The sequence below is a fragment of the Pseudorca crassidens genome, chromosome 5, assembly GCF_039906515.1.
Source record: "Pseudorca crassidens isolate mPseCra1 chromosome 5, mPseCra1.hap1, whole genome shotgun sequence".
NCBI classification, from domain to species: domain Eukaryota; kingdom Metazoa; phylum Chordata; class Mammalia; order Artiodactyla; family Delphinidae; genus Pseudorca; species Pseudorca crassidens.
Window position 1 is genome coordinate 73,568,984 of NC_090300.1, and position 18,419 is coordinate 73,587,402.

Consider the following 18,419-nt stretch of genomic DNA (forward strand, 5'->3'; position numbering starts at 1 on the left):
TAATCCCGCAAATGAGACTCCTATATACTGTACAGTAAAATTTGGAGTTCTGGTATTAATTTCCAATCATATACTACTAAGCAATTCTGAGAAACCTTTAAGAAACATTTCCAGGGAACTGTCGAGATTCTGATCTTCAACAATTATATAAATTCTATAGCTCCTAAATTGTGCTTCTCAAATTATTACTGTCCCATACAAGATTAAGTTTTTTTTCTTCCCATTAATAAGTTCCTTATTAGTAATTGCAAAGAACCCTAGTCTCTTGGTTTGCTGTAGTTCAAAGGACTAAAATGGTATTTAAGTAGGGGCTTTTCCATCACTTTCTTTTACTATAAGCTATTATTTCATTAGAAAATAGAGTTTTTAGTCAATGCTTTAGAAGTTTTTAAAAATCCTTGAATATTTTCTTCCCAAGTGCTCTGTTTTATGCATTCTGGGGCACTATAGCTATGAGAGCAAAGTTTGATATTCTAGTTATTTTGATGAGGAGTCATTTCCAAATTGAGAATAAAGTGAAAAAACAAACAAAAAATCCAACTCCCTATCATTCTTGTCCTCCCAGCTCTGCACACCTGTTTCACAGAAACTCAGGTTCAGTGCCACTGCAGATTTAACAACCGGAAACCAATCCAGTGAGGGGAACTTGGGATATAACTCTCTATTTCTCATTCAGGACCTTGTGGGCTCCACTTGTGATACAGGCTTTACTTTCAGTGGGCATGATTTAATGGCCAGCTGTTGGTATGGAACTGGTTTCTAACTGTGTTTCTTTCTGATTTAATTTTATACTATCTTTCCAACGAAGTTTCAACATCCAAATTTCAAGAATGTTCAGTGTCCTGATAGTGCAATACTTTCATGATTCACAACATTATATCTCTTTCATTTGGCTCTTCTGGGTTGTCCTGATCCTATTTCTTGCCCTCTTTCCTCTTTAAAGTATGAAAAAATATACCTGCTCTTTTTTTCAGCCCACAGAATGCTTTTGAGATAAATATTTTTCTTATTGTAACATATGTGGTATCATAATAGTTTTGGATAAATGGTAAAAAGGAGATAATGCTCTGAAAAGGGAAGTATTCCAGTATGGCTCTTTAGATCTCTTTCTTCAAATCAGTTTTCTATTTTTCCTCTATTCTGATATATGTTTCCATTTCTTCCTCTTCTTCCCCCTCCCCCCCTTCTTCCTTCACGTCTTCTTTTTCTTCTGAATGTTTCCTTTTATTCATGTTTTGACTTTTCTTGATTTATAGTATATTGAAGCAGAGGGATTTATCCCAGCTTTCAGAATAAGAATGAGGTAGAGATTTCATGAGAGAATATTCTTCCTCATTTGCAGACACAAGGACAAGCGCGGATTTCTAATAACACAGCCAACGTTACGTATTACCTTAAGACATAGCATCTGCTAGGAATCCCCAGTTCATCCCTTTAATGTGAACGGAACACACTTGTATGATGGACCCTAGTCACTTAGTGACTTGGTGTAGTGAAGGCTGTCATTTTCACAGCTGTCTGAGATGCAGTGGTCCATTTTTCTATAGAAAGCCCTGCAGTCCTGTTATCAAATAAAATGCTACACTTGGTCATAACAAGACCATAAGCTACCAACCTTGTAATAATATATGGTATTTGCTCAACTTATTTTTTGCTTTACTTTTAAATGCAAGGTTGTGCCATTAGAAAAGAAAAGGGCCAAATACATATCACTGGGCTTTGAAGTCTTATTAAAAATAAATCCATCCTCTCTTTGTAAGATTAGTTATGGGTCTTTCCAGGGCAGGCTTTCCACTTATTATTTTTCCATTATATTCTTTCACTGGTACCTCTGCTGCAAATGCAGTTATCAGAATAGGCAGGCGTCCCTTGCCATTATAATAACTCAGATTCCCTGTTTGCAACTTTTAATGTTCAACAATCGGTTTTATGTTAGTTATCATAAATTTCTCTTGGAAAACTTAAACTAAAATAATGCCTTTCTTAAAAGTATGAAAAAGTGACATCTCAGGGGTTGCTGTTATTTATAAATCAAACAACAATAATAAACCAGGTTTCAGGTACCATGCCGGGGTATTCTCCTTCTAAGTAGCCACTGTCCTCTTAATCATAGCTAATATTAACTGAGTACTTGCTAAACATCTGCACTTTATATACAGTAAGTTTATTTTAAATGACCCTAAAAGGTGGATACTTTAATTGACCTCTTTCACAGTAAAGGAAACTGAAGAGCAAAAAGGGTAGTTTGTTCAAAGTAGTGCACTGACACAGGCAAAATCTGCATTCAAATTCATGTGTGATTAGCTGCAGGGTTCCTGCCCTAAGGGTATAGCCAAATAGTTTAAAGAGTTTGGAGAAAAACAACACTTAATTGCTTGGTCTCAGTCAAAGTCTTGACCCCAAACCTCTGGGGTGCTCAGCAGTTCGTGGAGTCCTATTACGTTTTTCTACCCAGTTTCCTCTCTCATTCTTCCCAAGTGACTATTCCATACTTCTCTTCCCTCCTCAAACTTTGAAAACTGCCTCAGACCCTCCTCAGACTCAGGTAATAGGCTTGCCTTCTTTTCTTTTCTCTTCTTGTCTTCTCTTTTTCTCCCTCTCCCTTTATCCTTCCCTCCTTTCTTCCCTCCCTTCCTTCCTTTTCATCAATAAACTACCATGCTTTGTACTTCCCTTAGAAAAGAAATGCAGACGAGAAAGTTTTCATATTTCCACCACAAAAGTTACCAACCCTCACACATCTGCTCATACATGTTCTGGCTCCCTGCTTGTTAAAATGCATGAACTCTTCCTGTTTCTATTTAAATCTAGCCCTCCCCTTGCCATGTGTGTCCTTGATCCCATCCCTGCTGGTCAGTGTTATTCAGTGACCCTCTCTCCTATAATACCAATTTTCACTTCTCTCCCATCAGTCTATAAATACGTTGTAACAGTTCTAAACAAATAAACCTCACCATGCAACAACCATGTTTCTCTCCACCTTGGGCCCCATTTCTCTACCTCCCTTTTATAACAGGACTCCTCAGAAGTGTCATTTAATATTATTTTCTTCTTTACCTCCTGTTATAACTTGAATCTACTCCAATTAGACTTAGTGCCCACTACTTCACTGAAATCACTCCAGTCAAGTCGCTGTTGAACGTATGTTCCAATCCCAATGGTCATTCTCATTCACCAGCGTGCTGGACGCTCTAGCAGTATTTGGTAATGGTAACAGTTCTTGTCTTAGTTTTACTTCTTTCTAGCTGAATGGACCTGGGTGAGTTATGTAACCTCTCTTAAACTCAGTTTCCTCATGTTTAAAATTGGAAATTTTAATCTGCATCCTTCCAAATGTCAGTGACTATCAAATGATACCCCTGTTAAGGAAGAATGTTGAAAATAACAAATCATCCAAATGTAAAGTAGTACAACTGCTACTAATGATTACTTTTATATTACTGCTGCATTCTTGTAAATTGTTTAAAAATTGAAAATTCTGATAGTTATGGAAGAACTAGGTGTAAATCTTTAAGTGTCAACATTACTCTGGAATTGAGAGATGGAAAACTTGAGTGGAGGGCAATTGTAGTTGTTGCTGACAGATTCTATTTTCCAAATGGAGGCAAGATAATTCCAGTTTCTAATAAAACTCATAAATGACACTTTATAAAGAACCTTCATGCTAGTTGAGACACAGATGTAGAGAACAAACGTATGGACACCAAGGGGTGAAAACCGTGGTGGGTGGGGATGGTGGTGTGATGAATTGGGCGACTGGAATTGACATGGGATTGACTGATGTGTATAAAATTGATGACTAATAACCTGCAGTATAAAAACAAACAAACAAAAACAACTAACGCTAAACTTTCTTTGGGTTATTTGTATGGAAATATGTTAATATAAATGTTTCAGACATTACATGAAATTTCTAAAAATCTTATATGTTCTGGTATAATGTAAGTCATAATTCTAGTATTACTTTAAAATGTATATCTCAGAAATCACTAAATTTCCTTGTCAATTGAAAAAAAAATAAAAAAATAAAACAAAACAAAACAAAACAAAGAACCTTCATGCTCTATCAGTTTCCATCAGAGAAGAATGAAATATGACTAATATTTTTATTACTACCAACTTAATCAAATTTTCCTTGGCCCTCTGTAATCTCCAAGTGGAAAGGTTAGATTGCTCTGTTAGTTAATGGACCATTAAAGAAATTTAATTGTCTTAATAGCAGATCATGGAAGGGTGTGAGAAATTAACAGAAAGCAATTTCACACCTTAATTAATGTCACATAGAACCCCTTTTGGAACTGTAGCAGAACTTTATGTGCTGGTTCAGAACGTATTGTCAAAAGGATGCACCCAGTATGCCGTAAATATTTGTTATAAAGAGTTAAGAGACACTGTGAACAAAAAGATCTATATCTTCATTTAGAAAGAGATCAGAAGCAGTATTTGTGTGCAAGAGATAGATATAGAAGAAGAATATGTCAGGGAGAGGTAGAAGGGCTTTATTAAAGACTAAATTCAAAGCCAGGAAAAAGCTGCTTTGAATGAGTTAACTGGTTTGGGGAAAGAAGGTGTCACAGGCTGGCAGAGATCCCAAACTCAAAAGGTGGAGAGAGAGATGCTGCTATTATCTTTTCTGTAATAGAAACATTCAAGAGCATCAAAAGTATGTTTTTACTCCATCTTTCTGTTTTTGTCTTTTAGTATGGTTGGGTCCAAAAGAGGATTTTGGAAAACAAACCGTCTAGTTCTCTTTCAAGTTAACTGAAATAAAAACATCAAAGTAATTTGCCAGGGCTTCCCTGGTGGTGCAGGGGTTGAGAGTCCGCCTGCCGATGCAGGGGACACGGGTTCGTGCCCCGGTCCGGGGGGATCCCGCATGCCGCGGAGCGGCTGGGCTCGTGAGCCATGGCCGCTGGACCTGCGCGTCTGGAGCCTGTGCTCCGCAACGGGAGAGGCCACAACAGTGAGAGGCCCGCGTACCGCAAAAAATAAAAATAAAAATAAATAATTTGCCATTAGTATCTTCCTGATAGGAGTTTTACAAAATCAGGACTCCTGATTTATTCACTTCTTTGGTGTTTTAGTACAAAGGTTTTGAAGAAATTATTATTTTCCCTCCAAATTCAATTTTCATTGTCTCTAATACTTTATTCAATACCATGCCTCACAGCCTTTCTCTAGTACATAACACAGTAACACAATGTCCAATTTCCAAGGGAAAATGAAAAAGGCTCTTGGCATTGATCTGACAGATTTGAGAGATCCAACTTTCTTACAATGCCAATCTTCATATTATTCCTGTGAAATAGATGGAATTTATAATCAGCTGCATCTCCAGAGATTACCTAGGTTGAAGTAAAAAATTATTTTTGCAAAATTACTTAGCAAGTCATTGGTAAAATTTTTATTAGAAGAATTAGACATTTGTTTATCCTTGACTAATTGATTACTATCAAGTTACTCTTTCTTAGTGATCAATGTGGTACAATAGTTGGTATTACTTCCACTAACTCCATATAGTAATTTAACCCAGCACTAAAGTACAACCATCCTAATAGCAGTAGGAGAGGTAATTAAATATATTAATGTGTTTAATATATTTAATTCCATGGTGTCAGAGTGACAATTTACTCTATATTAGATTAGGCTTAGTCCAATATATAGATCATACTAATTTGAATACATTTAAATAATGGCCTACAGCCAGACTGGATCAAAATGAGCACTGAAACAGCAAATTCAGTTTAGAACACTGAGTCTCGAACCTGGTTGCCATCAAAATAACTTGGACAATAAAATCAGAATCCTTTGGAGATTCAATCTGAGAATTGGTAGCTTTTAAAAGCACTCCAGATGGTTTTGATACTGATGTTTGGGAACCAATGATCTACATTATATACTGCTGAGACTTCAATTAGGTTCTATTAGCTTGAAGCAACAGTTCTAACAGACAGAAAGGGTAATCTGTAACTGTCCTAAAGGTGTGTGAGTGTATGTGCATGTTGTGTTAGTCTTATCTTCCCACTAGAAAATAAATTGGTAGAAACTGGTTAGGTGTTCCTTTAGTCCGAGTTTAATATTTCTGTAGCAATGGCTCGCAATTGATATTTACTAATTTCACTTTGGAAATGTATTTCTCACTCCAGGATTAAGTTCTTGAAGCTTAAATCTTGGAAAGCGCACATATTCTTTTCAGGGGGAAGGAACTAGATTCTGAATATCCAACCACTTGCAAGAGCTGAGCAATGAACTCCGTGAAGGAGGAGGGAGGAGAAAAGGCAGAGATTGTTTCTTGTTCTTTGTCAGAGAGTATTTGGCTGGTGTATCTGAAGCTAAAGGGGGAGGTCACCATCCAGACAATTAAATCTGGGGGAGTTACTTATCTGTGGTGTGAACAATGCTCTGAATGGACAAAACTGGGAATGGTGAAGCCTGCACTGCTGTCTTAAATTCCAGGGGAGGGTAAGTAAAGGTTGATGTGCAATGTACGTGGTAATGGGTTTAAATATCAAGTCCATCCATCTGTCTGAATAGATGCCCTTGCAGCCCCTTATTAACACTGCCTATGTTCTAAACACAGGATGGAGGGTGAAGCTGTGAAGGGAAAGGGGCTGGTGGGTTATTATTATCATGCAACCAGTGCATGACTTAAAGATCCTCACACTGACGGAGCTTAATTTTGGGAATCCTGACATTCAAAATGACATCGCCATCAGGACTGGGAAAAAGTCAGAGCTATTTGAAAAACAAAAACAAAACGAGAGTGGCACTCAAAGCTGGACATAGCCAAGGTTGCTAACAATTGCAGAGCCGCAGAACCAGCCCTGGACAGCAGGTTTCTAGATTTGGTTTGTGGGACAATAAAACTTTGTATGATTAAGCTGCTCTTAACATGGGTTTTGTGTTGTACACAACCAAACCTAATTCTAATATATACAACTAGGAATGTCTGGTTTTCTTTTCCCACATTTGTACTCAAATGCAGCAAATATGAAGAATTAAGGCAGCTCTCAAACTCGGAACATGGTAATTGTATACATTTCTCTTAGAAATATGTACATGATCATACAGACTCAAGAAGAAGCTTGATTAGCCAAAATGCAGACAGAAGTCATGATCAGGAGGGTAGGTTACAGGTGTTTCTTCTTTTTTTGGGGGGTGGAGGGATTTAGTATGAAATGCATTATTCATAAAAGGAATAAACAAAACACAAGGATTTTTTACTTTTCCTTTATACTCTCCTGAATTTTCCAAAAATTGTTAATGAGCATGCACTACTTTTATTACAACAACAAAAAAAATCAACTTAAATGCACAAATAAAAATGGTGCAATAGTTTTAATAGTTTACTTACTCTGCACCTGGCGTGTTTTTGTCTACCTAATCCCCACCTCTCATCTCAAATGTTCTGAACCTGACCTAGCCCTGAAGGTATGTTTCAGTATCAACTTTCCAATATCTTCCTTTTGGTGGAAGTGCTGGCTCTTTCTATAAATCCCAATATCACTTCCGGCAACATTTAGTCCATCACTTTTTACATTATACTACTGCTATTAGTAAACATACTTCATATCTCCAAGAATATTATAAAGTTTCCTGGAGAATATAGTTCTTCTTTGTCTTTATACTTACCTATGTGTTCATTTGTTCATTCACTTGTTCACTTATTCAATTGACAATGATTATTGGATATCTCTCTATGATATGCCAGGTATTGTACAAGATACAAGGAGATATGAGAAAAATAAAACATTCTGTCATTTAACAAGTGATCTAATTATGGATAAGAAGAGACAGAGTGGTAAATAGGTGAATTTAATACAATGTGATAATTTCTAGAAGAGAGAACAAGATACAATAATAAGGTGACAGAATATTTAATTCTACTTGAAGAAAGTCAGGGAGGCCGTCATAGAAGTATTAACTCTTGAATTAATTCTTTACAAGGACTGATAGGCATTCTCCAGGCACATGAATGGAAATTTTGAGGCCAGAAGGGCAAAAAAAAAAAAAAATACATAAAGCTCAAAATAGTAAAAATGTATTACAAGTAGTAAAAATGTAGAACAGAAGAAAGTTCTGTTTTGTGTGGTTTTAAAAGCACAGGGTGTGAGGGGAGGCTTGAGAAAGACTAGGAACTTTGAATGTCACATTTCCCCCCAGTGCTTTGAACACAGTATTGATTTAACAAATGTTTGCTGACTGTTTCAGTCATAGGTAATCTGCAGCAGGCACTGTGTCCCTACACTGGTGGACTTGACCACACCTTATAGATATTTAGCGGACAGTAAGCCTGGCTAAATCACAGAATAGCAATGCACTGCCTCAATTTTCTCATTTCTTTGGATGAGGAAGCTGAACTAATGTCTTAAGTGATTATAATGTGACTTTTAGAGAAGAGTGTTATGTTGGTAAATGTTCACTCCACTGCTGCTTTCTTAGCCTGTATTAAAAAGCTTGAGTGAATACAGTAAATGTGGTTACCTCAGTGGGAGATTCTCATCCTGCTTAGGGAACAAGTTGCCAAAAATGGGTTTCCTCAGCATGAAATTATTTATTCCACTGATCAATTGAAATAAATGAACACTATATTAAATGGTCAAGGGAGGGGAAGTTACAGGCTCAGGTAAGAGGGATAAAATTTTAAAACTGTAATATTTATTAGCACAGTAAATTGAATATTATTTTCTTTCCTTAAAAATACAAATAAAAATTAATACTTTATATTATGAGATTTGTTCACAAAGATGTAGAAATTAGGATATAAACATATTTCTAAAAGACTTGTAAAAACTTTAAAGCATTACAATAGTACTATTGGTTTTTTCAAGAGTGTAGCCTGAGAAATTAAATTATTGTGTTCAATAAAGAAGGAAATTACATTCCAAATGGTCACTACCACTATTTTTCTACTTTCAAGAACTTGCTAGCCTCTATATTCAAGCAGTGTTTTCTAAGTGTCAAGTATTTTTAATGGAATTTTATTTTTTGATAGGAAGAGGTACTATTGTGTTTTCTGAATCTTTGTTCTGATCTGTTGTATGACAAACAATCTACTGAGTGAAAGGAAAAGGGGTGGAACTGGCATCAATACACAGGTCAGGGTCTAAAGAAAAGAAGCTTGTCTTGTACCTTCAATAGGTTTTGGTACAAAATGTGATGAGGGCTTGGTTTTCTTCACTCTGTTCCCCTTCATAATTTGACCTTCCTTATTGAGTCCCAGAAACCATGCTCGGCCTGATTCTTGCTGACGGTACAGTGTGGAAGAATAGATCACATAGTAGTTTTCAAACACAGATTCCTTAAATTTGCATTCTGGAGTGAAAACATCCTGCAGGAAAAAAAAAAAAAAGAAGAAGAAGATACAAAAGAGAGAAAGGATTTAATAATGAATCAGCAAATATTTAAATCCAATGAGCCTGAAATATAGGTTCTCTGTTAAGAAAAAATGAGAAATAATTGCACATAATTTCTATTAGCATTTGGTTTAAAGATTTATCATACAAAATCAAGAAACGAGATTTCCTTTCTAAACAACCTTACTCCACAGAACACAACTGTCAGGCTTGAATAATTTCTTTGGTTAATATCACTCAAGACTGTGCCCATGTCCACGCTCTGATCTCAGTTTAATGTTTTTTAAATTTAAGAGAATAGCCATTGTGCATTTTTGTGGCCCTTAGCATGTAAAATGTAACCCTGGGAATCAAAATATAACACAATCACAGCACACACAGGCTCAGCAGATATTTTTGAAGGGACTATCCTATATGTTCACAAATCTGTGAAATACTCAAAGCTTGTTCCATAAAATCACTAGTATACTACCTCTTGGCTTAACGTCAGTAACTTTCCTGTTAATTTCTTTGAAACATTTTTTTTTTTTACTTAGTAATTAAAATTTCAGGTAAAAATACCAGGAAAAAGTAGTAGAAAAATTTTACTACTATACTGTATGATCTCCAGTGAAACATATGAGAGTTTTAGTTCAAGAAGGAACCTTAAAAGTCCTCTACCTCACCTTCACCATTTGATAAGTGAGACAACCAAAAGGTTATATGATTAATACAAAGTTAAACAACAACAGCAAAATTACTGCATCAATGCCAGAACTCACATTTATTGCTTCACAATCACTGCCTCTCAAGTTCACCTTTTCTGCCTGAGTCTTGTTCAGTGACTTACAATGAGATTTTATAATCAATACAATAAAATCAAATCCTAACATGTCAAATGAACAAAGTGTATTTCATGGAAAGAAGAAATTCCTCCCCTTCAAAGAAAAGCAGAAGAAAAACAAATGTGATAGCATCTTCTCAGCTACAAGTAAATAAGAATCCTACATGTCAAACATATTCACAATAGTCACTGCCGTCTTCACTAAGTGCTAGAAGAACCTCTTCCTTGTAACCCTTTCAATGAAAGGCCCCAGTGATTTAATGCAGTTACACCTGGAGTTAAGTTATTGAGGAATATGTGGGACTAAAGCTGTTGAAACCATGTCCTTGGAGGTGATTCTTGCAGACTAATCCCCTGGCTTCACTTCCAGGGAGCTACAGTGATGCATCTGTGGAGACAGATGAAGGTCTTCAGGGATAAAGAAACTGCTGGAAGGACTCTGTTGATTTTAAATGGTTCAAAAGTTATAGACCCAAAAAAATGAGACAAAAAATATGGGACGGGAGATGTAAAGGTGGTTGTACCCATTAAAATAATAATAATAGTAATAATAATATTTCAATAATATATTGATAATAAAAATATGATGTCACAGAATACTCTCAGTTTTAAGTAAACTTAGTGGCTTAAGAACCAGAGAAACAATAATAACAATATTATTAGGACAGAGTTTAACCACTGCCAAGTATAGGAATCAAAGTGATTCTGATTAAATTTATAAGATAATCTAAAAGTTCTGGTTTCCTTCTAGGACTAGGTTAAAAAGATCTGAAAAAGCTAAAAATTTAGCACAGATTTTATTAGTTATACTTTTTAAAACAAACTAATCCAAATCTCAAAGCTTTTGTTTCTAGGTCTAGCTCAATATTAATGAACTCTAGATGCTAAGGGACTCTTCAAAGTTCAATGAATAAATTCTACATATAAGACTTCAGACCACATCTGCTATGATGGCCATATCAAAAAAGATGGACAATAAAAAGTGTTGCTGAGGGTTTAGAGAAACTACAATCCTCATACCTAGCTAGTAAAAATGTAAATAATGCAGCAGTTGTGGGACATAGTTTGGCAATTCCACAAAAGGTTAAACATACAGTTACCATATGATCTAGCAATTCTACTTCTAGGTACATACATATGAGAATTGAAAATATATCTCCACGTGTGAACTTATACACAAATATTCATAGCAGCATTATTCATAATGTGGAAACAATTCAAACATCTATCAATGGATGAATGGATGAACAAATGTGATCTATCCATACGATGAAATATTAGTTAGCTATTAAAAAGGATGGAGTACTGATTCATGTGACAGCACAGATGAACCTCAAAAACATTATGCTAAGTGGAAGAAGCCAGATACAAAAGGTCACATGTTGCATGATCCAATGTATATGAAATATCCAGAACAGGCAAATCCAGAGACAAAACATAGATTAGTAGTTGCCAAGTGCTGAGGAGATGGGTAAATGGGAAGTGATGGCTTTTTTGGAGAGACAAAAGTGTCCTGGGATTAGACTGCACGGCTATATGAACAAAACCATTGAAGCATATAGTGTAAAAACATGAATTTTATGGTATGTGAATTATTTCTCAATAAAAAATGAGGAATCAGATAAATGAAGTAACTAGAGAAAGTAAGGGGAAAAAATGAAACTACTGCATATTCCTTGTCTGGCAACACAAAAATCCTAATTTATGGTCCTGTGTGCTGAACAATGGGCTCTCCTATGACCTTGTCTCAATATTATTAGGACAGAGTTTAACCACTGCCAAGTATAGGAATCAAAGTGATTCTGATTAAATTTATAAGATAATCTAAAAGTTCTGGTTTCCTTCTAGGACTAGGTTAAAAAGATCTGAAAAAGCTAAAAATTTAGCACAGATTTTATTAGTTATACTTTTTAAAACAAACTAATCCAAATCTCAAAGCTTTTGTTTCTAGGTCTAGCTCAATATTAATGAACTCTAGATGCTAAGGGACTCTTCAAAGTTCAATGAATAAATTCTACATATAAGACTTCAGACCTCATAATAGAAGGTGGGAGAAATATATGGGGCAAGGAATTGTGTGTATAAATACATCTCATCATACGTGTAATACCTATTTACTTATAAGTATACCTCACAGAAATATGAAAATTTGTAGATAGAAAGCTGCTTACTGCCCTTATTTAACAAAGTAACAGAAGCCATTGATAGTTAAATAAGTGTTTTGTGAGTCATAGTATATTAGAGGCAGACCCTGGGCTAGAACCCTGGCCCCTGGCTGCTGGTTCAGTACTTTTATCAATGCCACACAATGCTTCCTTACTACTTAACCAAGCCTACTTTTGGTACCAAGCTGTTGATTGGAGGCAAGCCATCATCACAACCATGCCCACCAAGTATAATTACTATGCTGTCTTTTCTACATATGAAAGTAATATTTTTATTTAATAAGTAGTGAACTCGTAGGTTTCCATTTAGTTTCACAATTGTTTAAAGTCTGCTCCTAGAAGAGCGAAAGTCCAGAAAATTGGGCAGGGACTGAAGTCCTGGGAGCATGAGCCAGGGATAGCATTAGGTAAGGATTGAGCCTTGAAATTCTGAGTTGGCGAATGGGGATCCCAGATATAGTATCCAGGTGATAATCAGATATAAAAAGTCAAGTGAAGTTTCCCATTTAGTATTTTAAAGGGGCTATGCAGAGTCAGAATTCAGAAATTAGGCAATTGAGAATACCCGGCCAGGGAAAAACATTTCAGGAGGAAAAAAATGGCAAAAGCTTAGTGCAGGCACTTCTGTGGGGCACGGCCAACATCCTAGAAATGGGGAGGAAAACCTTAAGAACACTGAGCCAGCTTGGACGATCATTCTAAGTGCAACCTTTACAAGATGTTCAACAATTTCAATATAAAGTTGGGCATCAAAGAATTTACAATATACTTGCTACTATCACTCTATTTGTGTAATGAGAAATCAAGAGTCCTCTACTTGGAGTAGAAAAATCAGAGTTTTGCTTCTGGATCCATACATAATAGCTGTGTGACTTCAGGAAAGTGGTTAAACTTTGAATTTCATATTTTCAACTGCAAATTAAGTTATTTTAAGGAAAATAAGAGGATGGATATGAAAGCATGCTGTAAGCTTATAGAATTTTTACAAAACTCCAATGCATTATTATTAAGTTTTTTCTTATAGCAAGAAAAATACAATCAGTCATGTAACTAGACATTTAATTCTGTGTTTTTGTCATAGATGATTATATCTGCTCCAGCATCCAGGACCCTATGCCATAAGTTAAGCTTTATCCTACATAGATTGTTCCTACTATAGCTAAAACAACATACACACATACATTTTAAAAATCTTTGGCAAAGACTTGGGCAATCACATATATTCAGAAGAGGTTCTGAGGTTATAAAAATTATGTTCAGAATGATAATAACTCTAAAGTGTAATGGAGATAGGCAGGCTTTGAGACAAGGCGACAAAATCCTAGACTATCTCAATCCAGGACATATAATGAAAGCAGAGTAAATAACTAGTATAAGGAGGGTTCTTTTTCCTTTTGTAAAACTAACTAGTAGTCATGTTGCATCTCATGAATAGTATTTACTTATATCTATAATCCTGAGTGCTCAGTTCCACGTAGGTACATAGCAAGGCTTATAGAATAAACGTTTGTTGATGAAACAGAAACACACCCACATGCACATCATGTGTGTAAGTGTGTGAAATGCTAGGTTTATTTTTCACATTTATTACTCTAAAATCTTTCCAAATCTTTAATTTGTTCAACTGACCTTAATTTCAGCAGAATATGACCTTTGATAGTGTTTTGAAATTAATTTTGAGCACTCACTTTTTTAGCAGCATTTGCACAACTTGTTGTTCTAGCATTGTACAAGTCATTATATGACCAATTCTTCTCACATTCCAAATGCCTATTCACCCTAGCCTTGTCTTGGAAAGTTGGATCACCCACCCATTTAATTCCAGATGATGAGTCAATAATGGAACACCACTTAAGCTCAAGACCAGCACTCAGGACCCTTTTCAATCTCTCCCCATCCATCTGATTCTAATCTACTCTCTCCAGAATTCTTCTCGCTGATACCCAACTTCATAGCTTCATACTCTACCTTGATCCCTCTCCCGTATTTCTTCCTGTTCTTCTCTTTGCACTTAGAGCACTGATAACCTACTCAGGTTCTGGATTCTCCCATCAGTCTTAGGCTCCATCACTGCACAAGATGAGACACTTCCTTCTTAGCCAGCCTCTAACTGTGCCAGTCTTGGCCCATCCCACCCCTATTTGAATGGTATTCTCCTTTAGATATAAGTATCATGAGGAATAAGGAGACAGAAATTTAGGGAATTTGATGGCTGTATGGATAAAATGTTATATTTCCTTCATGGTTGACTATCACTGCCAACAGTGTTTTCATCACATACTAATTCCTCGACATGCTCACACCTCTTAACCCTCAAATTGTACTTTGTTCAACTGTCCTCTCTAATTCTCTATCCAATAAAATAATGGCAAATGTTTTTCTCAGTTATTGCAGGTTATTGTGAATTTTCCCTCCTTTAGCTTCTCATGGTATTTACTTTTTTTTTCCCAAAGTGTATTTAATGCACTTTGCCTTGTGTCATGATGGTTTTTCTTGCTCCCGTCCTATACACTGCAGGCTTTTGCTCACAAAGACATGTTCCTCATCAGTGCTTATTAGGAAGTCCAGCATATTTAGCCCTCAATTTATTCTTGTTGAAGTAAATAATAAAAATATTTTAAGGAAACAGCAAAGACTATGTGATAAGATAGAGCTGAGTGACAGCATTGATTCTGTTTCTTTAGCTGCATAATTTTGGATGTGCTATTTAATTCTGATATATCTTTGTTTTATCATCTATAAAGTAGGGGCAATAATTTTCACATTTAAAAATTTGGTGAAGACACTTAAGATCTGCTCTTTTAGCAAATTTCAAGTATACAATATAATATTGTTAACTATAGTCACATTCTTGTACATGAGCTCTCCAAAACTAATTCATCTTGCATAACTAAAACTTTGTACCCCTTAACCAACATCTCTCCATTTCTCCCTCCCCCAGGTAACTATCACTCTACTCTCTGCTTCTATGAGTTTGCCTATTTTAGATTCCAAACATCTAAATTCCACATATTTGTCTTTCTGCATCTCATTTATTTCACTTTGTCTAATACCTGCCATGTTGTAGCAAATGGCAGGATTTCCTTCTTTTTAAGGTTGAATTATATATATCTATATATAGATATATGTATATCACGTTTTTTTAATCATCTGTTGACTGGTGCTTAGGTTGCTTCCATATCTTGGCTATTGAATAATGCTGAAATAAACACTGGAATGCAGACATTTCTTCAAGATCCTGGCTTCATTTTTTTGGATATATTCCTAAGTGGGATTCCTGGATCATAGGATAGTGTCTCACCACACACACACAAAAAACCAAAAACAGAAAGAAAAAGGTAGCTATGGATATGTTAATTAGTTTGATTGTGATGAGTATTTCACAGTGTATATGTATATCAAATCATCAAGCTGTACAATTTTTAATTGTCAACTCTACCTCAATAAAGCTGGAAAAATCCATCATGGGTTACATTCAAGTATAGCTAAAATGAGATAATAGATAATGCCAAGTGTTGGAAAGGATGTGGAGCTACTGGACCTCTCATATGTAAATGACGGTAGAACAAATTGGTAAAACCACTCTGAAAAGCTGTTTGGCAGTATTGATAAATACAGGTGTATCGTATAATTCAACAATTCTACTTCTGGATTTATACCCAATGAAACCTATCAGGCTATCTATTTATTAATCAATCAATCTATCTATCTCTAACTATCTATCCCCTAAAAGACATGTACAAGAATGGTCATAGTAGCACTATTCATAAGAGCCCCAAAATGGAGACAACTGAAATGACCATCAATAGTAGATTGGATATGTAACATATTCTGACAATAAGATACTATAGAGCAGTGAGAATAAACAAACTACAACTATAAGCAATAATCTGGATGATTCTCACCAACATAATGTGGAAAAAAATAAACCAAACAATAAATACAGCTACTTGCTACATTATTTCAATTATATAAAGCTCAAAAGCAGGTAAAACTAATCTACTGTAGAACTCAGGAAAGCAATAACTTTGTTCAGGGAGGGTAATTAGTAAGATGAAGCAAGGGGAGGACTCTTGGGTGCTGGCAATGATGTATTTCTTGATCTGGTAGCTAGCTACACGTGTGTGTTCACTTTATGAAAATTCATTGAGTTCTATATAGTTTGTGCACTTATTTATGTATGTTATATTTGTCATTAAAAAATCCATAGTAGAAGAGTCAAAGCATGTGGTGAAGTTTAAGTAAAATGATAAATATTACTTCTCAAAATCATTGTCCTTCTTTTAAAATCAAGTTTTTCCCATATAATTAGCTAACATATAATGCATGAAAATTTTATACCAATAACAATCATTCATTCATAGGTTGCAGACAAATTTTGTTCATGATGAAAATATAACACTTTTGGATCAAATAATTTATTCACAAAAAATATTATCCATCCTTTCTCCAACTCATTTATTCTACTTGTCATTTTTTATTGCAGTCCATTATATAATGCACATGATTATATGTTTTATTTATAAATAGTGCTTATAAAACTGAGTAATTTAAAACTAACCATTTGTAATTTCCTATAATAATAATAATATCAAAACATAAAATGAACAGAATAGAAAAAGAGAATTGCCCATAACACGTGAAGAAATACACAATAAATTATTTTCTGGAAAACCATTTGGAGTCTCTAAATTTCTGGTTTATTATCCATTAATAATTTTCCAAACTGTCAAAGCGACCTTTGGCAAATCAGTTAACCTCATTGAACCTCAACTTCCTCTATTGTACTACAGACTCATGGGGCTATAGAGATCAAATTACATAACCTATGTGCAAGCTCTTTGAAGACCTATACAATTATTTGAGATTAATTCTTTTCCATAGAAGACTCTGACATCATAACTTGAAAAGTTTCTACATTTTAGGGTGACAATTGCTTGGAATACATTTTTTGAGAAGTAAAGAATGTTATGTGATTCAATCACAACCACTTTTGCTCCTTCTAGCTTTACGTTTAAAACGTATGCTTTCTAACTCAAGTAGGAATCCACAACTTTTATAATCCTGTATGATTAATAAAATTAAATGGTACCATAATTATGATTCATCTTCATCCAGTTCTTTGTGGATCCCCATTTCCCCTCTCACTGCTCTGGCTATAATAATCCATGGGATGAATGTGCAGTGAATGAATGAATGCTTATCACACTGCAGCCACTGGTCTCCTTGCTGTTTCCCAAAAATAACAAGCATAAACCATCTCAAGTCCTACACAATTGATATTCTTTGTTCCTGGAAACCTCTTCAATAGCATATTAACATGGCTTGATCCCTCATTTCTTTCAAGTCACTGCTCAAGCGTGACTATCTCAGAGACCTCCCCAGATTACCTTACATAATTTAGCACCTCCTCCAGTCACTTTCTAATTCTTTACCTTGTTTTCTCATTTTTCATAATCTAACACTACCTGTCTAAGCTTTATGAAGGTAACTACTATAATTGTTATATTCCCCTCTAATTCTCAACAGTTCTTGGAATTAAAAAAATGTCTACTCCAACAAAATAATTTGGTGAAAAGACATCATGAGACCTGGATTTTTATTCTTGTATATCTCTAATTTGTGTTCAAATTGGGATTATCAGTTTCCTTCTTAGGCTCCTTGTTCTCCTAAATGTAAAAGAGAGTTGTTTGTTGAACCAGGAAATCTAAAACATCACTTCGACTTAAACCTTCTATAGCTTTATCATTCATATTAAACGGTTAAGTAATTTCTTGAAATTAAGCAGTCATGATAAAATATCGTTACTTTAAAAACAGTGTTTAACTACCAAAGAGAAATAGTAGTGATATATTATTATTAAGAAAACAAAATGTAAAAGGTAATCAGAGAAAAGAAACTTTGCTATTATATAAGCAATTATAACAAATGATTCTCCCTACAAAATGTAAAAATTACTGATTTTTCAAACATATGCTAGTACAAAGAACCTCTTGTTTTGATTTTTTCCTTTCCAGTTGGAAACCAAAATCTAAACTCTTTTTAATGCACAAATGCATCTTCCCTGTTTGCCGT

The 18,419-nt window shown here is 35.1% G+C and overlaps 1 protein-coding gene across 3 annotated transcripts in view; it reads right to left on the reverse strand.

Annotated features, from left to right (window-relative positions):
* Window positions 1-18,419, reverse strand: part of FGF12 (fibroblast growth factor 12) — a 566,085-nt gene that overhangs the window by 12,276 nt on the left and 535,390 nt on the right. For all 3 annotated transcript variants that reach the window (XM_067738426.1, XM_067738425.1, XM_067738424.1), the window contains one exon: window positions 9,133-9,331. In XM_067738426.1, coding sequence (XP_067594527.1) covers window positions 9,133-9,331 — 199 coding nt within the window. The remainder of the gene's footprint in view (window positions 1-9,132; window positions 9,332-18,419) is intronic.